Below are 26719 nucleotides of genomic sequence, written 5' to 3'. Positions count from 1 at the left end.
ACACTGTTAGCAGTCACAAATCGTGAAGAACTTATCTACAGAAAGCAGATAAGCAGGCATTTCTTTATTGCAGTGCTGGGGGATGCAGGGGATAGCTCCTCCTAACGTGTTCTGGCATTAGTTACGAACCACAGTACATTTGTACATTTTCCAGCAGGTTCATTGCTTAGAATTGCAGGGAAGGCTCGCTTCTTAATTCGACCTTTGCCATGATTGGCTTTTAATTGCTACACTTAATCTATATTCCTGTTCTACAAAAATCATGGGTTAACTCCAATGATTGTTTTAAACACAAAGAGGGGAGGGTAACGATTAACATACTCATGTTATGTCCTGGAAATCATTATCATATGCGTATGCCCTAACGCATGCGTAGTTATGTTGAGCAGGGATCGTCTGGTGGTCGTCGGTAGTCTTCCTCACTATGTCTGCTGATTGAACCCTATTCTTGCACATGCTCATCTCATCCTTTGACTATTTCTCCAGATTCCAACTGTTCTTATTGGTGACTGGCACCCCCTGCACTTGGCATGTACTCTTATCAAAGTATAGCGTTCTTGGCATACCCCGTCCCACCCTAGCATAGTTCCTATCATTTCCTAAAAAATCAAGTTATTCTATGTGTATATAACAACACAAATAGAAACAATTTTACAGATTTCAGTGTCACATGTGAAAAAAAGACTGAAAGATAAAAAGAAAATCATTAATCAACTAAAGTGGCTGAGCAGGTAAAACATTTGCAGTGTTACTCCTTGGAAGGAGGAAGAGGAGGAGGATGACACACAGCAACCACCACCACACTAAAATAATCTATTTCCGTTTACTCACTTCAGCCCCAAGTTCTTCAGAGTTCCAGCAGCCTGTTCGTAATAAACTGACTTCATTCACTCCTGAAAAAAACCCAGTCATTAATACAGTTCAAAGCCCTAAAAATCTCTGTGATTTCACTGCAAACTTCATCGCAAAAAAAAAAGCTCCTTGGAAAGTATGGCTAGGGTCACGCCACTGCAGGGTTATTTTTTGAGGAGAGGGGAAATTGTGGGGGGTTTCCAACTTGTAAAATGGAATCTTCCCAATAAGAGTTGTTGTTTGTAAACCTGTGCATACTGCTACCAAATAATTTCAAACATTAATTCCAGTATGACTCTCGACTTAATCTTGTTTTTCTGGAACTGATGTTAAAACAGTGCAAGCTATTCATTCAAAGCTTTTTTTGTTGATACCTTATAAATATTTTTGCCCTTTGCCAAATTAGTATGGGCCAGGGTGACTTTCAGAAGAACAGAATGCTTCTCTCTTTTGCAACTGTTGCAGAGTTATACTGGACTTTATAATTTCATATTTCATACAATTTGTGATATATGTTATTGTTACCCAGTTAAAGCTGCAGATCTGGTCAAAAATGCTGTTCACAACTTGAGCAACACCTGGGCCAGTGACTCTAATTTAGTTGAGGGATCCTCCTCAACAGCTCCACAAGATTACGGCAGAGGTAACAGAGAAGCAGAGGAATCAATCACTCAAACTACTACTTTTGGCTACAATAAACCTACAAAATTTGGACTATAGGGGCACCAATGCTAACATACTAGTGTTACACAGAACTCTCTATATCTTACTAATGCCTGCTCAGCACCATACACCAGGATCTTTGCAAGAGCTCGTAGTCTTCCTTGCGCAGGCATGAAGTCAGCAGAGCTTAGGCACATATCTCTACAGCCATCTCATATGTGTAAAGCTGCAAAGCCTGTCTCCATTCAAGCCTTTTACCTCACCAGACAGGATTTCCTTAGACCTTTGGCTAGTGGTTAAGAATAAAGAGAAAAACATCTGATCAACATCCCTTTTCTTTATTTTCATCCACTTTGCTTCCCAGAGAAAAGGCAGTGATAGTTTCCGAGAGCTTTGTCAGCAGAGGACTCACTACCGTAAGAGACATCCATCTCATAAGCTTTGTGTGCTGTCACCTTCCTTATCACACCAACAGAACGGGAACGTCCCGCAGCAGGGCTGCAGCCACGGCTTCCACACCACGTTGCACACGGAGAGCTGCTCTGGGACTGGAGTCAGCGTCCTGCGATGCTCTTCTACAGCTCTTCCAATCTGCCTTATTACAGCATCAAAGAGGGGCTCGGTGTCAGCCGACAGAGGTTTGGCTTCCGAAGGGTCTCGTGAGAGATCGAACAGCAATGGAGGGTCATGGTGGGTTACACCTTCCCCAAAACATGGGCAGATTCCTTTTCCATAACAAGCCCCAGCCCCAGGTGGATGAAAGATGGGGGTCACATAATGAGCCTTCCAGATGGTTCCACCTGGTAGGAAAGAAATCTTATTGCACAACTTCAAGGCAATGGAGAAAAACAGAATGCACCTTCAAGTAATAGGAGTACAGCTATTTACTAAGGAGATCTCTTCCCACACACCCTGGCATCCCCGTTGCCACAAATCAGATTCTCTGTGTGGGGTAATGACTTTAAACGTGGAAAACACTAAAAATAGGAAGAAAACCACATGAAGTTTCCAGCATAGTTATAGACAGCCTGTCTTCCCACCTCACTTCCTACAGGGCTGTTACTTACAAATACTTATTTGCTGTAACACACATCCAGCTAGCCAGAATAGCTGCTACATCATGCACAGTAATTTCAATAATCTTCGAGATCACAGAATCACAGAATCGTAGGGGTTGGAAGGGACCTCAAGGCATCATCAGGTCCATCCCCCTGCCAAAGCAGGTTCCCTAGGACAGATCACATAGGTAGGTGTCCAGACGGGTCTTGAATATCTCCAGAGAAGGAGACTCCACAACCCCCCTGGGCAGCCTGTGCCAGGGCTCTGTCACCCTCACTGTAAAAAAGTTCTTCTGCATGTTGGTGTGGAACTTCCTGTGCTTCAACTTGAGGCCATTGCCCTTTGTCCTGTCTCCACAGACCACTGAAAAGAACCTGGTTCCTACCCTCTGTCTCCCACACTTCAGATAAACATTAATAAGATCCCCTTTCAGCCTTCTTTTCTCAAGCCTGAACAGCCCCAGTTCCCTCAGCCTATCCTCACAAAGGAGATGCTTCAGGGCTTTAATCATCTTCCTAGCCCTTTACTGGACTCTCTCCAGGAGATCCTTGTCTTTTTTATACCAGGGACCCCAGAACTGGACACAATACTGTAGGCGGCGTCTGAACAAGGCAGAGTAGAGGGGGAGGTTCACCTTCTTTGATCTGCTGGCCATACTCCTTTTAATGCACCCCAGGAGAAAGAGATCAACACTGATAAACACCAATATGAAATACATTTCTCAATAGCAAGACAGCTGTCAAGAGGAGAAAACACATTTTGTGGTAACTATGGAACAAACATTTATACTTACTGTCTTTTTGATGCCACCGCGCTGCATGCAAGTAGGATCCACAATAGTGAAACAGAAACTCGTGCTCTGACTTTTGAACTCTTCCTTGCAGCAAAGGCAGCAGGTTTTTTCCATCAATCACCCTTATGCAATGGAGGGAAGTATGTTCAGGTGGGAGCAAATCTGACAGTGAACTGCATAATTACCACTGCCTTTGCACTGGCTTCACCAGTGCTTGAGACAGCATACAAATTAACTTGGTCACAGGTTTAGGAGGAGACTACCAAGCCATTTAAATCCCTAGAGTTTGTTTTGTTTTGTTTTCAATAGCTGGCTTAACTCATTCCATTTTGCAATACTTAAACAAATTTAGAACTCGGTCTAACAGAACAAAGTAATTTATTCAGGAAATCAATATCAATATCATAATTCTTTACATTTAGCAGTTTTCAAAGGAGTTTAGAAAAATCTTTTGATCAAGGATGGATTTAATGACTTTAGGAGGTGTGTTAGTACCAAAACAACCTCAGCCACCAGTTCTTTACTGAATAAGGCTGAACCCAAGTTTGAAACTAGCACCCAGTCTTTGGCAGGAACTACTCCTCCTTCACACTTGTGGGCATATCTGGTAGAGTTTGCTCACTAGTTCAGAATCTCAGACCAGGCTTGAGACTAAGAAATATTTGTGGCAACTCCAAGGATGAAAAGGAACAGTATACTTTTAGTAGAGAGCTTTCTTATTGATCTCTCCTGTGGAAAACATCTCCATACCTGTCCTGCGGCAATGTTCCTCCAGCCAGATGAACAACTGTGGGATAAATATCCATAAGACTTGTAGGCTCATCAATAACTGTGCCTGCAGGTAAGACTCCTGGCCACCTAAATACTCCAGGTACACGGATCCCTCCTTCCCAGCCTCCCATGCCTTTTCCACCTTCAGCAAAAGGAATAGACATACGTCAGTTCAGAGGTAAATAGAAACCTCTTCATTGGCTCAGTGCATTTGAATGTATAGAAAAAGAAGCAGGAATACACTGCTCGTCCAACAAACTTGATTCTTGGTTTGCATGTGATACATAACTTATCATGCCTTATGCATCTCTTCCTTTATTGAAACTGAGTTTTGGATCTGCCTCTCCCAATGCTTAATGTAGTATTTCTTTACTCAGAAGCAAAAAAACCTGAACCTGTGAAATGGTATCATGTATGTTTTTCTTCAAATATCAGGAAAACATCTTTTCTCAACTTGCTACTAATGGAAACTAACCTAATGAAGCATTCTGATGGTGGGTGTATGAAGGCAATATTTACCTAATTCCCAAAGTTCATACTATCAATATGGGAAAAAAAAGTCTTTGTTAGATCCCATCAGGCTTATGAACCAGTTTTATCATCCACAAAGAAACACTTTGCCAAGAAAAAGCAGGGAGTGAGATGGAGGGTGAACAGACTAACTGAAAGGGTTTCCCTTTCAAAAGGGTCAGCAACCCCTACTGCTCAGTAGCAGAGCATCTGCCCCGTGGGAGCAAAAATTCCATGTCTTAGACCTCTACTATGAAAAAAGATGTTTCCACATGTTCCACATCTGTGGAAGAGTTCAAAAAGGTTTCAAAATGGAAGAAACATCTTTTAGGAAGATAAAAATATCAAAAGTTTGGACAAGAGGTGGATGGTTCATTGGTGATAACACAGCCTAAGCCCTGACAGATATTGTTGCATCTTCATGACAGTTCACAAGATGAGGTGGTCTGATGACACAGGGCTTTTGGGGTAGTTGGGAAAAAATGCAATGAACATGTACTCTTTTGGCTTGAAAAAACCCCATTGCACCGCTCAGCAGGTTGAGGAATGATTCACAGCAGAAGAGGATGAGTACGAGGTAAAGAATGAGATCCTCTTAGACCAGGCCATGTGGATTTTATGCCAATCACTGATTTTGGGTGGGATATAAAAGTATACTATTGTTGCCACAAATCATGACACAGTGTGACCTTGCTCTATTCTGTATTGATTAGCTGGGCAGCAAAGATTTCTGGAACATTATGAGAAAAAGAAACAGGCAAATCAGGTAATATTCCAATTGTGGATGGAAGAATAAAAGCTTCAGAGAGAGAGTGAGAGAGAGAATTCAGTTCAATACAGGGAGTTACATTTTTTCCAGAACCTTTTATTTGAGAACACCAAATAATTTATGGGTATCAAACTAGACAATACCTTTTTGTCAAGGAGATGTATCGATGCTTGCATTTTACTAAAAGAAAAGGTGACTTTAAATCACCTCTGTATATCATCTCTATTTCAAGGTAAAAATGCAACTCATTCCAGCTGTGATAAGTTTCAGTCAAGCAAATTCATTATGTTTCTGATTCCAACGTTCCCGTGAAGTCAGAGTGTTTTTCTTACCTTTATAAATACCATTCCAGCCACCTAGCTGGGCAGATCCATCCTGAGCCTCCAACTGTCCTCCATGATCAGAGGCAAAGTATGTGAATGTATGATTTTTCAAACCTTCTTTGTCAAGAGAATCCAGAATTTTGCCTTAAATTTAAGAAGAGACACAGCGAGGTTTCTATTAACCAGTTAGAAAGATAAAGCCATATTTACGTGACAGTAATAATCTTTTGCCAAGTCTCTTAGAAAGTTTTTAATAACTTAGATTTCTGTAGGTATTTTGGCCTAATTAGTTTTCCTTCTTTAAAATACACAGGCATATGTGTCTGAAACAAGCCCTTCATGATGAATACTTGCCCACCATCCAGTCCATTTCTTCTACGTTGTCTCCATATAAACCGTGATGGCTCTTCCCAAGAAATTTTGCCGTGGTAAAGAGCGGCGTGTGAACATGTAAAAAGGAAACAAAGAGGAGGAACGGTCCATGCCTGTTTCTTAAAAACAAACCAAAAATAAAAACATGGGGTCTTGGGCATATGGAATATTTTCCAAAGGTATCATATTCTTCCATGCACAGACACACACATGGAGTCGAGACTGTACCCACATCTAGTGCATCCCTATTTGATCACAGTTGGCGGTTTTCTTTTTGCATGAAATATGGGCAAGTAAGATCCTTTTCATCCAGATTACTTTCAAATTCCCATATGCAAATAGGCATAGTATTTAGACAGTGCTTAAATGAATCAAATGCCCAAGTCTGACGCCTTTTTAACTAAACACAACTGGATGCAGTCTCATATTTATTGTAATGTTATGTGGCCTTTCTAATACAGCCATTTATAATTTTCAGTATATTTGTTTTCACAAACTGTAAGAAAACACGAGTGATTCCCCCCGTTTTACAGAAAGACACTTGATGCATAGAATTACAGAAGGCTGTGCAGGCAGAACTTGAATCTAGAAAACAATCATACTTGGCTTCCTTCTCAATCCATAAAAATAATTTGAAGTTTTTTGAGATTTTTTACACGAAATAGTTTTGTCCCTCACAGATTTTATCTAGGTGTTTTGTGGGGTTTATAATAAAGAGCACAAATGAGGATTGTACAGTGAAGTGTCAAATTTATCTGGTTAATCTTGTAGCAAAAAGTAGTAAGTACAGGACAAAGCTAGATGGTTATGTATCAATTGGTTAAGATCCATCTCATTTACTGTAGCTTCCAACGTAAAACAGTTGCAATTAAAAATTAAGTGCATTGGGTTTCTAAAGAGAGAGCTTGGATATGAGTTTCAAAGCAGTTATCATGACACAGCTGTAGTAACTGGAGAAAAATATTCTATTCCAAGTGCCCAGAACATCCTGGCCCCTTTAAAGAAAACTACAGACAACCATTTACCTTTTGATAAATGACACGGCCTCCTTCAACATGAGGGAAGCAGTCCTCTCTAACCTCATCGGCTGTTCAGTGATGTCATGGTTCCTCATCAGGATACAGTTCCAGTACTGCACAAAGCCGTAACTGGAGTACCAAGAGATGAAGAAAAGGCTGCCCACCAGAGTAAAACACACAATTGTCTTCCAGCGGATGGAAATCAAACCAGTCAGTTTTCCAGCAGCAAGAGTTAGCATGGCAAGAGCAATTATCTCACTGCAAAGCCAAAGCTTGGCTTGAAGGGCTGCATCCAGCTCTGGAGGTTTGTTTTCTTGACAGTTGTTTAGAAGTGTGAAAGGCATACCATAGAAGTAGTCAAACCCATGATTTAGAGGATGATGACAATGATCATCAAAGGATTCACAGTTTACCCCTTGATGCCACTTTCCTGAAGGTTTTAAAGAATTGAAGAAATTAGCACATCAAGGTAGACAAACATTAAAGTAGTGTTGTCAGCATCTGTGTGGGAATTAGGTGAGTGGCTCCATTTTCTACAGGGTATTGACACATTCGCCTTGTGCACAAGGACGCTGGGTGAAACCAGTGCCTGATCCAGTGAATGTCACATCATAATGGGTGATCCCCAAATGGATGTGGGACAAAGAGATATTAACAAGATGCTCAGCTACTTAGCTAACAGTTACATCAGGGTGGGATTTCATTACTTTTCAGTGAAGATCAGGGAATTAAGGTGCTCTAAACTCTGTGGCTGCTTTAGTACATTCCCTTCCTAACTTTCAATTGTTTACTTTAACTTCTTTTAATATACTGTCACAAATTTACTGGAAGATGCACTTGACTTAAATTGAAGTATTTGTAGTCATCTTGTAAATATGAGGTTCCCGCCCCCCTTCTGTCTTTTAAAGAGAATTAATTTCTATGACTAAATTTTTGTCAATCCCAAACCCTAAATTCTCTTCATACAACTAGTTCATTCTTCAAAGTCATGCTACAAGTTTTTCCCTTACCTATCAGTCCAGTGGTATAGCCTTGTTGCTGCAGCAGCCTGGCAAATGTCGTTTCATTAGCAGGGAGCCCTCCTGATCCTGCATTCCACTGCAGTGCCCGGTACCTGTTCCTGGAAGTCATCCCTGACAAAAACAGCTCTGGTTATTCCTAAAGGCCTTTCACATTTGCTGGTGGAGCCTGGGCTGCTCCTGCGAACCTCCATGTCAGACACTCAACCTAAGCCCAGCAGAGCTCCTTACAAGACATGAAACTGAGTATACCTTGTGGGCAGTCACATCAGCGTGTCCAAGTCCTTCGGGTAGTTGAGAGTTATATTTCAAAACAAACACTGCTTGGCACCAGCTTTAACATCAAACTGAGAATAAATCGATGGTGGCAGAATAGAGTAGGTTTTATTTTCTGCCTTTCTGAGTAACTGTGATAATTTAGTCTCTCTGCTTTCTATCTAAAATGAGATACAGCAGTTGCATTTCTCTAACTCAGAGCGATGTTGTATCATGTTAGGTGAGAGAGTTCACCCAATTTACACACTGATTTTGTACTTGACTCTCAAAATATGCCCCTAATTTTTCTATATAGCACCTAGCAGGAGATGGATATTTGTAGAGGCCTCCAAAATGTGCCTTAGGTAGGTGGGGAAGGGATATGAGACTCCATTTTCACCATTTTTTGTGATTTTCTGCACTATGTTGGCAATGAATTTGCCCATTTCTCATGGGATCCCTGTTTCACCCCTTTTACCACCACCATCAAGAAGAATTCCAACAGCCTTTCCCAGGCTGCATTGCTCTAAGGAAGTGACAGATATAACCACTGTTGGCATTCTTCTTACCTATCAGATTTTCTCATGTAGATCTCCCACATCCTATAAAGTCAGGCTAAAACTCTGTCAGGTGGTGAGGCGGTGGTTGCCATCAAGAAGTTCCATACAGAAAGCTTAGGGCTCTAGCAGTGTGTTTTCTACCTCAGGCTGAGCAAATAGCAAATTCTCCTGTTCCAATACCACAGCACCACGCACAGAAATTGGTATTTCAGAATGGGCCCAACCTGATCTAATGGGGTATCTGCCAGTGAGAAAAGCTGCTCTGCTTGGAGTGCAAAGTGGAGCTGCAGCAATGTGCTGAGTAAGTTTCACTCCTTCACTTGCCAGGCGGTCGATGTTTGGGGTCCTAAAGAACAATATAAAAGTTATAGAAGCAAAGTAATCAGAAACATATTTTAATAAATTGCCAAGAGGAACTAGAACAAACAGTGCCTTAAAAAAAACCCCACAAACACACTATCCCCCCCCTCAACCCTCCCCCCCTCCAAACCCCAAACAAACCACACCCACCCTTTTCTTTACTACTCCGGGACTGATACAGTAACAACTTTGATACAGCAGGACAGTTGGGTTGTGGCCACTATTCTCGGGACACAGCCACAGAGTGCACTTTGCAACATTGAAAAGAAACCTAGGAATTATTTGTGCTGTTTAGCTAGAAAATGAGACTTAAATGGAAAGACTCATTAATAAAAGCTGGTATTTTTCTATTCCCATACCTCCAAAAGATCACTTTTGTCATCACAGTTGGCCCCTGAATTTCAGGTTGCTGAGGCAGAAAATCTCCCAGGGTGTCTGGAGCTCTTGGGACAACGACTTTTTGTTCCATGTTTTTAGCACATGCTATTTATTTCATAATACAGCGATATTTTCACATAGTTAAATTTGCATATGAGCCTAGGTCTCCCAGAAGAAGGCATTACGATACCACAAAAGGTGGGAAAAGGCCTCTCCATTTTAATCACCAACACAGGAGGCCAATGGAGTCTTGTAAGTACATTCCCATTTCTATATGTACAACACCACCATCATATGAGGGAGAGGCACCCAGAGTATGTCAACACAACGTCTGTGTTCTGCTTGAAGGACATGACTAGAGGCTTGTAAAACACGTTCCCAATGCCCACTCACTTCTGCTTTGCCTTTTTAGTTTTAAGTGAGGTGACAGCTAGTTCTGAAGGTATGTATCTGTAATCACAGAATTACTCACGTAGGTCAGTCCACGTGAGTAAAGAATGGAGTGTTTTGAGAAGACAGCAAGCAAATAGATGACAGATACTTATAATTGGTCTTAATTAACCAGGATAGGTGTTCTATAGTGTTAATATATTGTTCTGAGGGGTCTTTTACCTTAGGGTATTGTTCCCATAACAACCTATATCTCCAATGCCAAGATCATCAGCCAGAAACAGAAGTATATTGGGTTTAGAGTCCATAGCTGCACACAAGCCAAAGGTGTTCCAGAAGAAACATGAAGTCAGTGTCATTAGGAGGTACCTCCTGAAACACAACAAAGTACATTTTTACATACATGACATGAACCCTTTGACAGCAGATCTGAAGCATGAAACACAAAACAGCATAAAACAAGAACAGAGTTTGATTGGTTCCATTTCTTTTATCTCTACCACCTACATCACTCTCATCAGAGAGGTGGCAGGAGCCTTTCTACAGACCAAGAAGCAGGGGCATAAGCGAAGGTGGCCATCTTACACATTTGGCCCAGGCGTTTTCATCTTGAACCATCTGCAGAGATTTAAAAACTGTGGCAGTGAGAGGGCACCCTCTCTGAACCTCATGACTCCACGGGAAGGTCTTCCTAACAGTTTTGTCTGACCCTCTCCTCAATAAAGCAAATAATCCAGTGTACCTTGCCATCAAATCTTGTTAAATCACTGTCACATTTACCACTGAACTGCGTTAAACTGCCTTATATCAATAAAATATGTTGTTGCTTCTCTCTCTCGTGAGTGAAGAGAATGTTTCTTTGGTGACAAAAACATATTGAAAAATACATTTCAGAGAAAAATCAGTGTTTCTAAGTTTCATGAATTCTATGAAAATTCAGGTTATGTTCCAAAGTCTCTTTGGCATTTTCTGTATATCTCGTATCCAGTGAATAAAGTGGTTTAGATTATATTTGGAAAGGAAGTAGAAAACCTAAACAAACTCTCTCAACTCAAGAGCACTTGAACTTGAAGCCAACTCCTCTACCATCATTCCAAGATGCCAAACAGGCCCTATACTAGCATCAACTATATTTAATATCTGCAAAAAAAAGAGAGATTTCTGTTTGTTTGTTTGTTTGTTTGTTTTTTTTTCACACATGCATGCCAGACTTTACATATGTATATGTCTAGAATAGTTGAAGCTGCATGTTCCTCCAAGTAAGTATTGCTGATCAGTAGTCTTAAGAACTAGTCCTGGACTGATTTTTCACTTGGACAGTATTACCACTGCAACATATACCAATTTTTTTGGACGTGGGGCAGCAGCAACTCTCTAGCACAGACTGAGAAAGATCCTGAAAATCATTCTAGGATTTGCAGTTTTGGTGTGAAGGTTTTTGTTGTGCTTCTGCCCCCAGTCAGGAGCTGAGCAACACACAGCCACTCACTCGGGGGGTGGGGAGGAGCGAAGGGAAAAGAAACAAAAGGTGAACCTCATGGGTTAGGATAAGGACAGTCCCCAACAACTGCACACCCTGGATCTGTGTGCTCCTTCCCCCACCAGCCTCCCCTTTATGCTGAGCATGATGTAATTGGCATGGAATACCCCCTTCGGGCAGTTCAGGTCACCTGCCCCCACTGTGTTCCCTCCCAGCTTCCTGGGTGGTGTGTTCCCCCACCACCACCACCCCTTGTCCCTGACTGCTTGGCAACAACTGAAAACATCAGTGTGTTATCAGCACTGCTCTCATCCTGACCCCCAAACACCATTACACCAACTGCTAGAAATTAACTCTATCCCAGCCAAAACCAGGACAATTTTGTATACAAACCCATGGTTTTGAATGAACAAGCAAGCACAATGCACAGGACTTCTGTAAACATGGCTGCGAGCTCCCAGTTGTAAATAAGTAACCCGTGGCTATGGGAATTTAATCACCTAAGAGCAAAGTTCCAGACAGGTTGGGTTTTTTTTGTACATTCTACTATTAAGTTACAACAGTGATTTATGGAGTCGTGGTAAAAATCTTCAGAAGTAGCACAGACAACTCCCATGGCTACACTTTGATTACTCATTTTATAGAAAGGAGAATTTTCTATTTGCCTTTGCTTCATCTAGTATTATAGGGCATTATAATATAACAAATCCTTTTGGGGTGCTAATACTTTCAGTTAGGGCTGCAGGGGGAAGGTCTCTAAAGGCCCCTGGAAATAAGCAGCCCCTGACAGCCCATTTCAATCACTTGGGCAGTCTTCTTTGGAAGCTGGGGACAAGACTACTGCTCTCCACCTCTGTTTGTGGAGGGAAAAAAAGAAAAAAGAAAAGCAAAAAAAAAGAGAAAAAAGGAAAGTAAGCTATGAAATCTGTTTTTACTGATGTCTGCAGCCCCATCCTTGTACTTTGTTTTCTCCTAGTGTTAAGCGCTGGGTATTTGCTGATCCCTGTGGTAAACCTGCTTGTGGATTAAAATAGGGTGAAGCATAAATTCCATCTCAGGTAGCCTAGAGCTTATAAATTCCAAGTTTGTATCCTAAATTGTCATGTAGCATTACCATACATGATAAAATAACCATGCTTAGAGCTCAAAGCCATCCTCTTTCTGCAACACATGGAGGAAGAGTGCAAGAATATTTAGTTATTAAACACTGATAAATCTTGAAAGCAGTTGAGTCACAGAATCATTTAGGTTGGGAAAGACCTGTAACGTTGAAGGGTTAAAAGAAAGTAAAACTTGAAACATGCATAAAGATTTACATATATGTATGTATCTAATCAGAATTACCTAGAAGGTTCTTTCTGGAAACAATAATGTTAAAAGCATAGCCAGAGACTTCCACTTGGGAGATTGATCTCATTGTTTAATAACATAAGGACATGAAATAGGTATGTAGTTAAGATGGCCCTAAAAATAATTTGGCAGCTAGTTTCACTAAATGATTTTACAACATCTGCTTAATGAATCAAAGCAGTGCAAAACATTAGGGAAATACAGCCACTATTTATGCAACTTTTATTTACAAGACTTAATATGGATTTACACCATAGTTGAGCTCCCATAGCTTAATTGACAGCGATCCTCTTAGGACAGGTTAGAAGCCAGAGACACAGGCAATCAGATGTTGAGGGAACCTACCGAACAATAACATTTGATACTTGTACTTGCCTTAAAATTATTTTCTAAGGTGAAACTGCTGTGCTTCACGTACACTCAGTGAATTACAGCATTATGACATTATAGCATCCTTCTGTTGAAGAAATCTCCTCACACAAGATTTCACAGAGAAGTTACATCTATGGAAGAACCTGGCACCTTAGACTACTACTTATCCAGGGGCTTGTACAATTGGAGACTTAACTTCAGAACAGTGTGGGTCTCACAAACAGGGGGGAATTATTAAAAAAAAAAAAAAAGAGGAGAGATCCGTAACAGTTTTTAATGAAAGTGAATTTCCTATATGGAAGTAAGAAAGGGAAGAGCAAAGACTTAAAGCAAACAAAATGTCAGGACAAGTAATTAATTTGAACCCAGATTTTCCTGGGGAAAAGAAAAAAAAAAAGTGTGTCAATTCCAACACAACAATTTTACTTTGTCCAAGAAGAGACAGATACATGCAGGGAGGAGCCAGAAATCTGTTTACCAGAATAGAATGACAGCAATGGATGTACAAGGGAGTGGTGCAGTCATCTCTCGGCAGGCAGCAACCCTGAAAGAGAGTTAAGCTTATAGTAAGTAACAAATCGAGCAGTCACCACTATGATGTTGCAGGAAAAAAAGAATCGTGAAAAAAAAATAAATCACAGACTGGTCTGGGTTTCAGGAAGGGACCTCAAAAACCATCAAGATCCAACCCCCCTGCCATGGGCATGGACACCCTCTACTAGCCCAGTTTGCCCAAAGCCCCATCCAACCTGGCCTTGAACACTGCCAGGAAGGAGGCAAACACAGCTTCACTGGACAACCTGGGCCAGCGCCTCACCACTGTCACAGGGAAGAATTTCTTCTTTATATCTAATCTAAATCTGCCCTCATTCAGTTTAAAGCCATTACTACTTGTCCTGTCACTCTGTGCCTCTGCACATAGCCCTTCTCCATCTTTTTTGTAGGCACATTTTAGGGAAGGCTGCTCTAAGGTCTCCCAGAAGCCTTCTCTTCTCCAGGCAGAACAAGCTCAACTCCCTCAGCCCATCCTCACAGGGTAGGATCTCCAGTCTTCTGGTCATCTTCATGGCCCTCCTCTGGACTCACTCCAACAGGTCCGTGTCTTTCTTGTTCTGGGGATGCCATGGCTAGACACAGTACTCCAGATGGAGTGTCACAAGAGTAGATGGGCAGAATCACCCGATCAATCCTTGTATCTCTTTACCAAAGAGGGACTAGTTTGATCCCATCAGTGTTCATGCCTTTGAGGTAAAACCAAGTGGACTATTTTCAAAGTGAAGGTTAAGAACAGAAGAAGAAGCAGAAAACCACATATAAACGATTCAAGAGTGGGAAAAAATGTTCTGAGGGAACAAAATCTCAATCAAGAACAAGATAGTAAAAGATTAATTAATGCATACATTCATGGAGATTAGAAACAGATCTTGGAAAGCTCATCAATTTTGCTGAGGCAGAGCCAGCATTTGGAAGATAAAGCCAGACAAACAGACCATGAATTTTCTTCAAGTAAAACAACTTATTATTCAATCATGTTTCCAAGCAGAGTTCAGTGTGATCATGATTGTATACCTTAAGTGGAAAAAAGAAACACAAGTAACAGGACTCGCCACAATGGGCAGTCAGCTGAAACTTAACAGTTCACAGTAGACATGATCAGAGCAATAATCTGATATACACTCCGCGAGACATTTTTTCTAAGCTACCTAAAGGAGATCAATTAAAGCTAATTTTAAGACTCTTATCTAAAAGAGTTCAAGTGACCTGAAGAAAATAGCCCTTGACTTGAAGAAGCTGCTTCTCACAAAAACATTCCTTTGTAATTTCAAGCTGGCTGTTAGTTCTCACACTAATAAGCCTCCCCAATATATCTAAATTCTGGTTCATATAATTCCAAAATAATCTTAAAATAACAATTCTATAGCTTGATTAGTCTTTGCACAGACAAAAGGGACTCAGTATATATGGTGATACCAAGTCATTCTCAATGTAAGCGTCACCAGAGAAGAAATCACTGGAGGCAACTGTGGATTACCCGAAGTCTAATAGACAATTATTTTACCAAGTACACTCTTGCAATTTATCACTGCCACTGCTATTTAATTTCAAGCTCTCAAGTGGCATTATTAACTAAAAAAACACATTACTTCATTTACAACCGAAAGTAGCATCAGTTATTCAGCCTTTCACCACTGCATAGAGCCACAGGACTCCCTAATAATTCTGTCTGAACAATTCAGCAAAATGAGGCCAAATCCCACAGAGGTATGAACAGCAGGAACTGGCCAGCACTACTTTGCATGGACATACCCCCCCTTAAACTTGTTCTCTTCTGCAGCTGATACTACAGGCAACTGCCCTACCCCTTCTTTCCCCACGTGTCAGCCATTAACAGAGGTTTAATTGACTTACAATACAGTTCATTCAACCTGCTGGGAATGCAGCAAAATGTGTAGCTGCCTCAGCAGCCACTCGAGGAGATTTAGCAAAAGCAGCTTTTACTTGGTTTATTAAGTAGCTGAATTACATGGACCTAGTTGGAATGGATACATAACAACTCCAAATAGTGTTATACATAGTTTATATAAGTTATATATATGTATATAGTTTCTAGCCAGCCACCTTTTGCAGACACCAGGGGTTGGTTTTTTTTTTTTTGCTTTGCTTTACAGAAAGCAAGCTGCAAGGCTGAAGCTGCTAGAAACAAGCCCCTTATTTCTGCACTGCCGCTTGGCTCCAGGCAGCTCCCCCATCCTCCAACTATTTCAGTTGTTGAATACATTCCTGGATTAGAGGCTATCCTTCTCCATGCCTTACTAAAAATAAAGATAATCCTCCACTTCAAAAATATCTGCCTATGGCCAAGATATTTATTGAAACCAGGCATATCTTGTGTTTCACCCTCACCCCCAGAAGGCTGGCGACATCACCACTTGCTCTGTGAATCCACCAGAATTGACAGGAACTTCTTCATTCTTAAAAGTGTTGAGAGATACAGCCCCAACAGGAAAAAATGAAACAAGCTCTTATCAGTTAAAGTTGAAAGCCAGCAATTAGAAACAGCAAGAGAATTTGTTCCATTGGGTTTTTTCCTCTAACTTAATACTGAAAAAAGTTATTTGCACACTGATGCAAAAAAAAAACCCCAAAAGCAAACCTAGACCCTTTATCACTTCTTAAATATAACAATCTGGAATTATCAGGACAAACATTTTCAAGTAACCTGTGAAGATATGTTGCTGCTTAGCTATTAGCTAAAAATAAATACTTCCTTTCTGCCTTGTAAAATAAAAAAAGAAATCCCACAACTGATTAACCACACTCAACAGTACATTAAAATATTAGCATCCCTTTGCAGTATGGCTCTAGAAGAAACACACCTAACATACCACACAGCATATACTGTTCCATCTTGTTGTTCCTTTGCTCTCTCCCCCCTCCAGCTTCCACACATACTGATCTTCAGGAAGGGAGGGGCAACAAGTGGGGAACAAGCAAAATGAGGATGACAAAGCTCCCAGCTGATGTGAACACAGTGATCTGCTGTGTTTGCAGCTGGTGAGGCAGGTACAGGCACTTCTCATCAGCCAGAAAACAAGGGATGTCCTTGCAAGAGACATAGAAGACCAGAATTGGGAGATGCTTGGTTTTATTTTGTCCTGTCCATTCTGTGCTCTCAGGGAACTGACTGCAACAGAGCTTGCTGCAGGGATATAGTTATTACTGACCTGGGTGGTTTTTGTTGCCATGATTACATCATTGTGCTACCACTTAGCATTGTGCAATGTCAGTAACCAAAACTCCTGTGGCAAGCAATCTGAACTTGTCGGGTTTTTACGGCTACCTTGTTCGGGTCCTGCAGCTGCATAGCAGTCCCCTGCAGTAAGAGCCCCAGTAGGAAGGGATGATTTAGCCCCAGGGTTTAAGTTGGCTCATGTATTTTCACATCATGATTAGCACCCCCTGGTCTAAATGATCTAATTGTGCCTTCTGGCTTCAAACTACTCAGCTAGGAACAAGCAGTTTTCTTTACAGCCAGGACAAGAGAAACGCACGAGGGTGGAAAATTGGAGACAGAAACAGGGCAGGGAAACGAGGTAAAAAAGCAGCAGGCTGCTAGAGAAAGAGTGGTGATCACATGGAAGCAATCTGGAAGCAAATTATGCTTTATGCACACCATTGCAAAGCCCCAGTAACTCTAGCAAGAATAACAACAGCCAAAACAGAATACTTGCCATTCATAGGCTCTGCAAGGTTGGGAAAGACCTCTAAGATCGTCAAGTCCAGCCACCAATTCACCACTTCACCCTTCAGAACCTGAAGTTCGGTATGAAACATTAAAGAAGGAAAGAAAACACTGATTATTAATTACTGTAACTCCCGTCCCCCATGCTCTACTCCAGCTCACCTGTTGGCTTTGCTACGTGTGATCTGGTGGATCAGCCCTGCTGAAAGGTGGTGGCTGGGCTGTCCTCCTAGACGGAGCTCAGCAGAGGAAGATGGGAGCAAGAGCAGAGGCAGAATTGAGAGCACAAGGCAAGGAGAGCACAGCTCTGTGGGGCAAAGTTCAGTGTTTCAGCACAGCTTCCTAGGAGTTCTCGGCGGGAAAAGGGGCTGGATGCCACCATGGGAAAGCAGCAGTCCTGGCTCCCTCCCCAAGCCCTCATGACTCTAAGGCAGCCAGGTATTGGGGCTCCGAGGTGAACAACAGCAAAACTTGTCAGCTTGCTTTAAAGGAATGAGGAAAAAGTCCCCCTGAAGGGAAAATGGAGGTGACTTTACCCCCCCCCCCCCCCCCCCCACTCCCCAGAAAAAGCTAGTCTTTTCCTTACTCCATACCTAGTCACTGCAGGAGCTTTGTTCTCACTTTCCTCTCTCTGATCTTTGCTTCTAAAGAGGGTTTTTCAATAGCAGGACTTGTGTATTTATATCAGCGTAATCAATTGGTGGGTGTTGATCTCTAAACTTCTGTTCAAAGGCCAGATTTCATGCTGCCTGCCACAAGGGAGAGAGGGAGGGAGGGCTTCAGGAGCAAATGTTTTAAAGTAGAAGCTGGAAATACGGCTCCTGTAAGAGCCAAGGACAACAGAAAGAGCTGGAGCGGTAACTGAGTGGAAGATCCTAAATCAGGGCACCATGTAGAGAACCACCCTGTGGATCAAAGCAGGATAGCCATGGCTAATGCAGGGGGCAAGCCAGCTACCCGCCGTGAGGTCACAGAAAATCAATCAGCATAGTTTCAATCACCATATGTATGCACACCGACTCTGGCAGCCTGGCTAATTCCTTATTATATCATTACAGTCCCTCTGTCTGTGAGTGATCTCCTGCACCAGTGCCAGTACTGAACTGGTTGCACAGTCTGGCTTGTCGTGCAACTTCACAGACCTGTGGGGGCACCAGACTCCTCTTTTTGCATGTACTGATGGTGCTTTAAAAAAGACCATGAACGTGTCATGCTGTAGTCCACTGAATAAGGGCTTTAGTTGAAGACAGACCGAAAAAGAGGGTAGAGGCTCTTGGTATAGAAACACTGTTGAGAATCTTAAATTGCTCAGAGGCCAAAATAAATATTAATATAAAATATCACGACAAGGTGAAGAAAACAATCAGATCTTACTAACCAGACCTTGATAAATGTATAGAAAAGATTCCCAGCATCATCAGTGTGTGCAGTGGATGAGCCTCAAGGAGAACATTAGGGACTTAAATGTTTATCTGTGTATAGCAGTAGCAATTGCACAATTTTCCCGAAGAACCAAGATCTGCACAAATTAGTAATTGGTAGAAGTAATTGAAGTTGGGAGGAGCTCGTGAAGCAGTGCAAAGAAATGAGAATGTAAGGAAGGAGTCAGCTCAAATTAGGACAAGGACATTCCTGATGAGAGAAGGATGCTTGCTTGCACACATCAGGGAGAAAATATTAAAATAAAGCTTCAGAAATACTAAAGAGAATAATATTATTCTTTTTTTTCCTTAGGGACTTGGAAAGAACAAGGTGAAAATGGTACGAGGAAGCAGTAGAAAGTTCCTGGCTTAAGAAATGAAGTCTGAAGAAAAGGATCTGCTCTGCAAGGGCATGGTGAAGGCATGGAATAGGGATTTGATTTTGGCCCTTATACTCCAATGCAGATCAGATTATGCCACTCCAAATCTAAGTGTATTTCATCCAGAAAGGCTCTTTTCTCTTGCCTCTCTGACCACCTGTCACCAAGCAGGGAAAGATAAAGTGATGTTTTTAAACCCTTCCTTGTCAACAGCATTTTCAGTTTGGCCTCCAGAGGAAGACTGAAATATGGTGAAATAAAGCAACTTCAGTATGTCCTGATTATGAATATATTTTTCTTGATGTCTCAGATTCCTTCATATAGATTGAATATAAATTTTTTAAAATGCTTGCTATTTTGGCATTTAAATTTTGTGTCAATATTTTAGTTCGTGTTGGCTTAGTTTGCTTACATCATACATATTACTTCTTTTTTTCCTCACAGAAGTGAAAAGTGCAGTTTTTAACCTTGGATATATTTTTTTCTATTTGGCTTTCTTTTTTTCACTGTTATTTGTCATGTCTTTATAGGCTACTTTGGCATTTTTGTGACTTTAATACCTTTAGCTTGGGGTTTACAGTGAGGCTGTTTTATTGTTAGTCGTTTGAGTCAAGCTATTTGGCAGGCTGACTGACATAATCACACTAAATGACGTATGGATCCCCAACATACAGGAATAATAAAAGAGGCAGGTCAGATTTAAATTCAACCCCCCCACCCCAGTCATCAAAATCTAATGGATGGGCCAGTTCCACAGAGCCTAAACATCGGTGTTGCCAGGAGTTCTATTTTCAACTGCAGAAGAAGCCTGTGAGTGCCAAGGAGCACTCTGTGAAGGCAGCTCCTCGTGTTGTAGTTTTACCCCAGCTGAGAGTCGAGATCCACGCAGCTGCCTGCTCCTTAAAGGAAAAGAGCAGGGGAAGAGGGAAGGGTGGAGGGGGGTGTGTGTGTGTGAGAGGCAATGGAAGGGAAAAGGAAGGGGCAAATGACCCCAAAACCAAGAAACTTAAAGACCCGTGGGTTGAGATAAGGATAGTTTACTAAGATAACAGAAAGATACAATATAACAATGCTAACAGGACTTCAGAGCAAAAATATATGAAGCTGTTGATACACAATGCAGTTTCTCACCAAACCACACAACTCAGGCCGTGCCACCCAGAGCCGACCCAGAACCCGACCATCCCCCAAGAACCGCGCATCCCAGAGCCACCCCTCTTCTTCCTCCCCTCAGCCCCCCAATATCCTGGGCAGGACGTAATTGGCATGGAATACTCTCTTTGGCCAGTTTAGGTCACCTGTCCTGGCTTTGTCCCCTCCTTTCTCATGAATAGAGAAATATGAAGAGCTGAGAAAGTCCTTGACTGTCTGACACAACTAAAAACATCAGGGTGTTATCAGCACTGCTCCCATTTTAACTCTCAAACACAGCATTCCATCCGCTGCTACAAAAGAAGTTAACTCCATCCTGACCAAAACCAGGACAACTTGGTAGCAACATCTTTGCTGCCACATGTAGGACCCAATTCCAGACTGAGACCCTGCAATGCAATGCAGAGTCAGAGAATGGGCTGTGCCCCTAAGTGTTAAACATTTAAATTCGCAAACACTTGTTAATATTTAAAAATATTGATCAACAGTCAGTGCTGGTCTGAGTGTTGAAGACTCACAGGTAGTAGTAGAAAGGTTAAAATGACATTTCTTTCTCAGTTGTGTCCATATATGAAGAGTCCCATCTAGCACTATTTAAAATCGGAGCCTGCTGAGTATACTTGTCTTGGTGTGTTTGCATATTGCAGCAACTAAACAGTCATTGCACTTACAGACACTTATTTGAGATATTAGGTACTTTGAACAAAATTTATGAATTATAGTCAAAATCTGGTAAACAGTAGAGTACTGAAACTGAAACAATGAAAGATGTAGGAATATATTTGGTCTCAGAAAGAGAGTAATGGAGCAGGAAGATCAGACAGACAAGAGCAGACAGACTGAAGTTACAGATAATTCATTAAATATTTTGCTTTTTCTCTTCCTTACTCTTTTACAAGCAACTGCATTTTTTCCATATATTTTGACCTATGTAATAGGTAATTAAAGACATGTCTGTTTGACATGGTAGTTTAATCACCATCCAGTCCATCTTTTTGTTCTTGTCTCTCTATACACCTCTGCTGCTCCTTTTAAGAAATTTCGCAGTGGTAAAGAGAGGGTTGTGGACATATAGAAGGGGTTAAAAGGGATAGAATGGTTGCACTGGTTTCTGAAAAGAAAAAAGAAATAACAACTTAGTTTTCTACCTGAATACTAGAAAAAAATTTGTAGATTTCACATTAAGTGCCTTGATGGTGGCTTAGAAAAAACAAACTATGCCTTTAAATGGCACATAGCAACCCCATGCAGTGCTGCAGACTTGGGGAAGAGTGGCTGAAAAGCTGCCTGTCAGAGAAGGACCTGAGGGTATTGGTTGACTATGAGCCAGCAGTGTGCCCAGGTGGCCAGGAAAGCCAATGGCATCTTGGCTTGTATCAGAAATAGCATGGCCAGCAGGTCCAGGGAAGTGATTGTGCCTCTGTACTCAGCACAGGTGAGGCCTCAAATACTGCATTCATTTCTGGACCCCTTACTACAAGAAGGACATTGAGGTCCTGGAGTGTGTCCAGAGAAGGGCAACCAGGCTGGTGAAGGGACTGGAGGGCAAATCATATGTGGAGCGGCTGAGGGAGCTGGGGATGTTTAGCCTGGAGAAGAGGAGGCTGAGGGGAGACCTTATCACCACCTACAACTACCTGAAGGGAGGTTGTAGAGAGGTGGGCGATGGTCTCTTCACCCAAATGACAGGTGATGGGATGAGCGGGAATGGATTCAAGCTGCACCAGGGCAGGTTCAGATTAGACATTAGGAAAAAGTTCGTCTCTGAAAGGGTTCTTGGGCATTGGAACAGGCTGCCCAGGGAGATGGTTGAGTCACTAACCCTGGATGTATTTAAAAGATAGGTAGGTGAGGTGCTTAGGGGTATGGTTTAGTAGAGGACAGGTATGGTTGGACTCAATGATCAAAAAGGTCTTTTCCATCCTAGTGGTTCTGTGATTTAGTGAAATGTCAAGAAATAGTATTTAAAATTGAGCTTCCTCACTTAGAATCTTCTGGACCCTAGCATTGCTGTTCCTTGCCTTGGTAAGGTTCTTCCCATCAACCTGTAACATGCACAAGAAAGGTATAAAACTGAATCTTGAAGAGCCCACATTTCCAAACCAAAGCAGACTACCTCTGGCCTTTTTAAAATTCTGCCAGCTTTGAGAAGTAGGAATGAAAACAACAGTGATGCGCTTCAAGCACCTCCTCACAAGTTGTTCATCTAAACTATCACAGACTACACCTAGGAGCTATTAAGTCTAAAGTGCTGCTGCAACACTCATAACATGGGGCAAAAATCTCACTTACAGGAATTCTCTATCCTTGGAGGCTACTTAGTCAGCCTTTTACCAGTCCAAATGTAAGTATTTCACCTAGAGTATAATTAATGGGTTTTTTCCTCCTTTCCATATGACTATCTCATTCCAGCATCAATTTTGTTGATGTGCTTTGCAAAGCTCCAGAGGGTCTTTTCTCCCAGGACCTGTGATCCTGGGTTGTTAACAGCAAACCTAATGTTGCTAAGAATGATTGCAACCTTGAGCAGCATAGAGCTTGGGGGTGGTAATATCCGCTGGTGGTATATCTATCTAATGAAAATGTGCTAGTTTATACAAGACGTATGATGCCCTGTCTTCCCCTGTTATGTCATGATGGATTATTTGACTTGGGGACACAAAGTATTGTGTACATGAGCACCCAGTCTATAAATTCCTGAGGCTAGCAGAAATCATATGATCTATTTTATGTCTGTGAAGGGTCTGTTAAGCTTACTCCACTGAGGAGAGAATGGAACACTTATCTTTTTATCTCTTGCTCATTTTTTTTCTGTCTTTTAAACTACCTAGATTATATATTCATTTATTACCTTGATTACTTTCCACTAGCTGGTTAGCTCACAGCCAAGGCCTCAGATGTGCCACCTGAAACAAAGCATTGGTGGTCTTTCTAAGACAACAAGAAATTCTTACTCTGTTTCTTAGTAATAAACCTTTTCATACTACTTGGCCAAGAAAATGATAACTAGTGAAGCACTGGGTTGGGTTACCCAGAGAAGCTGTGTCAATCCCACTGGAAGTGTTCAGGGCCAGGTTGGATGGGGCTTTGGGCAACCTGGTCTAGTAGAGAGTGTTCCTGCCCATGGCAGGGGTGTTGGAACTAGATGATCTTTGCAGTCATTTCCTGAAATGCCACTGAGGCAGAGAAACCTGGGGGAGGCCTTTACTTTGTCTTCTCTGCTGATGGCTGTACATTAGTCCATATGGAGAAGAGAAACTCAGTGGTTTTTTGTGCCAAATTTTACCTGGGGTGGGGTTGAGAACCTGATGTGGCACTGTGGTACAACCCAAATGTTCCCCTGGAATTCTCCATTTAATAGAGTACTCAAAACTTGGATTATTAACTCTATACTGCTGCCACAGAGAGAAAGGTACAACCCTACCTCTGCCAGTGTTTTTCTAATTCCTTTCAAGCTTCTCAGAACTACTTTAACTCAAGCTTGATGCTTGACACGGAACACTTAATGTGAAAATATTTTTATGCTTTGGCTTGTTCTTTTTAGGAACTGGGCTGAAGAGTTATAACTGATACTTAGTATGTCTTCTTTCTGTTCTCCTGATGTCAGTTTATGCTGCTGGTGATACAAAAGACTAAGAAAGGGAAGCAGAAAAACACATATAAACCACCTATAAGCTTTCATGTTTTATAGATCTTATGTTCACCCACATTTACAAACTACTTGACATATTTGTATTTGTTGCTTAACATAACAGTATATGTGTTACACAAAATTGCTACTTTTATCATCTTAGTGTGGTAACATAACTAATAGCAGTCTTCCAAATATGAGAGAATATTATTTTTTTCCTAGGGAGCTTTTTTGCTTATCTGCAACACTTCATTTGCTATATGTTTTCTGAGTTTTATATCTCAGGATACTGTAAAGCAAAGAGGAATAGCCTTGAGGTTTTGTTTGGGTTTTTGTTTGGTTTTGTGGTTTTGGTGAGGTTTTTTGGCAACTTCCTGCCACGTGTGGCAACAATAAATAAATTAACAATGCTGAAAATCCTAGTCTCAAATCTCCTGATTCACCAGTTTTCACTGATTTAAATGAGCTTCCAAGAAGCTGAAAGCAATGAGCAATAGCAAAAAATACCTCCCAAAACCAAATTAGCTAAAAGCACAGGTTGCAAAATATGTTAGGAAATATTAACTGTTAGCTATTAGAGTTTGCAAAATAAGTTTGGATGCTCTCTAGGCACGGGGAAAACCTAGTGGCCCAGCTGTGAGAAGCTTCACCTTTCACTGCCCCTATGGCTATACAATAAATGGAAAAAGGGGAATAGCCTGAAGGTGAAAAAGTACTCAAGAACAAAAAAAAAAAAAGACTTTCAAACACATTGGTGATGAAAAGGTTAAGAATAACAAAAAGAGAGAACGGCCCTTGTGCTATTTGTAGAATGCACAGGAGATAGTACAGTCTTTGTAAGTGAATTAGACTGCCCAAAGATATACCTGCCTTAATCATACACTTCTTGTTCAACTGGAAAACAGTTTGAAGTGATCTTAATAGTGGCAGATATTTGTGTGAAAATGGATGCTCATTATACTCAGTGTCAAGGAGACAACTGTGATGCACTACTTTGTTTTTATCTAAGAAATCCCGTTTGAAGCCTATCAAAACTGCTTGTAAGCCAATGCCACGTTCCTCTGACTACACCATACATCTCAACACAGCATGTGGAGACAATGACTGGCCATGTCCATGTCTGTGCTGCTGGGATGCACTCTCAGTTTCACCACGGGTTGAACCTGCGAGGGGGAAAGCAGCAGCTGTGTCCCTCAGCCTGGGCAGAGTCCCCGGGTCCCTGGGCACTGGCCTGGGCTCCAGCAGTCGGGCAGGAGGGTCCTGGGCTGGGGTGGCTGGAGGAAGTGGCCATCTGCTTAACATAGAGGAACAAAAGTTTAGAATTCCCCGACCCAAAAGTAATCAAACAAATTTTAGAAGGCTGTTTTTCTGCTTCAGCTGCACAAGAAAGCAGGATGACTACCCAAAAGAAAGAGAAACACAGTATGGTTTTGTCAAGGCAGCCTTTATTATTGCCCATTATCGTTCCGTGTGTGATGTCTGTGTTAGCAAGCCGTAACCATCTGCTGATCCCACAGCACTTTGAGTATCAGCAGGACCTGATAACTATGCTTGCATGGACGAACACTGGTGTCCAGAACGAATCCTAGCTCAGACATCTTCCTGTACTCTCTATCTCCAAATGGGTGTCCTGCGGTGCTGTGAAGTATTTCTGTGCAAGATAAACTGGTACAATCATGTGAACAGGTATTATACACATACATTTTTAAAGGTGTTGAAAAATTAAGAGGATGTAAAATCCCAGATACTAAACTGGCTTGAGAATGGAAGTGAGATCTTGGAAAGTGAGAAATAGAAAAGCTCCAGTCTGATTACAGAAATTTCATGTAAAGAAAACATTGAATATGGAAAGACCTTTACAGCTAGCCAACAAAGAACCAGTGCAATAGAATATATTCAAATAAAGTACTCACTGTTAACAATGGAGGAAACTGGGCAGCAATCCAGTGCATGTGAAATGATGGATTCACTTAATCTCTTGAAGTTTTCCCATTAAGACTGAGTGCCTTTCTCATCCATAGCACTAATGGAGCATCTGGGTGAATTGTAACAGTCTGTGAAATGCATGAGGTCACAGCATGCAATAAAACTTTACTTTTAAGCTGTAGGACTTTGTTTACCTGCAGATTTCCTGGTGGCTGAATTGTGGGAAACAAGGGGGAAATAACACCAAAATAAACCAAATAATTATCAGAGGAGATGAACAAGAGAAATAGGTCCTAGCATGATAGTTAGAAAAGTAGTAAAAAACACCTGAAATAAATTGAATGGGAAAATTATGTTCTCAGCCGCTTACATATTCAGATATAACAGTGTAAACTTGTCTATGTGAATAGATATGCTGTGCCCTACCACGACAAGCATTACTTGAGAGGCTACTTCAATAGGAACAACTATTTTAACACAAAGAAAGAACAGAATTTATGGCAGCAAAGGATTTAAGTAAATCTAGCTGTTTGGTGGGATGAAGGTTTAACTTGTCAAGCAAGAAATACTTTAATTCTACATTTGTTCTTTTTTAATGCTAAATTGGAGTTTGTTTGTTTTCATAATTAGCATTGGACATCTTTCAAAGAATCTTTTCCCAATGTACCACT

The 26719-nt window shown here is 41.4% G+C and overlaps 1 protein-coding gene across 1 annotated transcript; it reads right to left on the bottom strand.

Annotated features, from left to right (window-relative positions):
* Window positions 1-1832: 1832 nt before the first annotated feature.
* Window positions 1833-18159, bottom strand: LOC311203362 (arylsulfatase D-like). The gene is made up of 12 exons (XM_084278028.1): window positions 18132-18159; window positions 17528-17609; window positions 13774-13839; window positions 10316-10465; window positions 9190-9311; window positions 8142-8264; window positions 7138-7561; window positions 6095-6231; window positions 5750-5884; window positions 4118-4280; window positions 3368-3489; window positions 1833-2315 (listed from the first exon to the last, which is right to left on the bottom strand). The coding sequence occupies exons 3-12, from the start codon at window positions 13818-13820 to the stop codon at window positions 1948-1950; spliced, it is 1791 nt and encodes a 596-aa protein (XP_084134154.1). The 5' UTR covers window positions 13821-13839; window positions 17528-17609; window positions 18132-18159; the 3' UTR covers window positions 1833-1947.
* Between the last annotated feature and the right edge of the window lie 8560 nt (window positions 18160-26719).

The sequence above is a fragment of the Gallinula chloropus genome, assembly GCF_964237585.1.
Source record: "Gallinula chloropus genome assembly, chromosome: 1".
Classification (NCBI taxonomy): Eukaryota; Metazoa; Chordata; class Aves; order Gruiformes; family Rallidae; genus Gallinula; species Gallinula chloropus.
The sequence above is the reverse complement of the archived record's forward strand: the minus strand, read 5'-3'. Positions and strand labels throughout refer to the sequence as shown.

What these genes read in the sequence shown, in the direction of transcription:
- LOC311203362 (XM_084278028.1), bottom strand. Translation starts at nt 13,820, where the DNA reads ATGACTGCACCACTCCCTTGTACATCCATTGCTGTCATTCTATTCTG. An exon ending in ATTGCTGTCATTCTATTCTG is followed by an intron (nt 10,466 to 13,773) that starts GTAAACAGATTT and finishes GTTGTGTTTCAG; the next exon opens with GAGGTACCTCCTAATGACAC. An exon ending in CTGGAATGGTATTTATAAAG is followed by an intron (nt 4,281 to 5,749) that starts GTAAGAAAAACA and finishes CTTTTGCTGAAG; the next exon opens with GTGGAAAAGGCATGGGAGGC.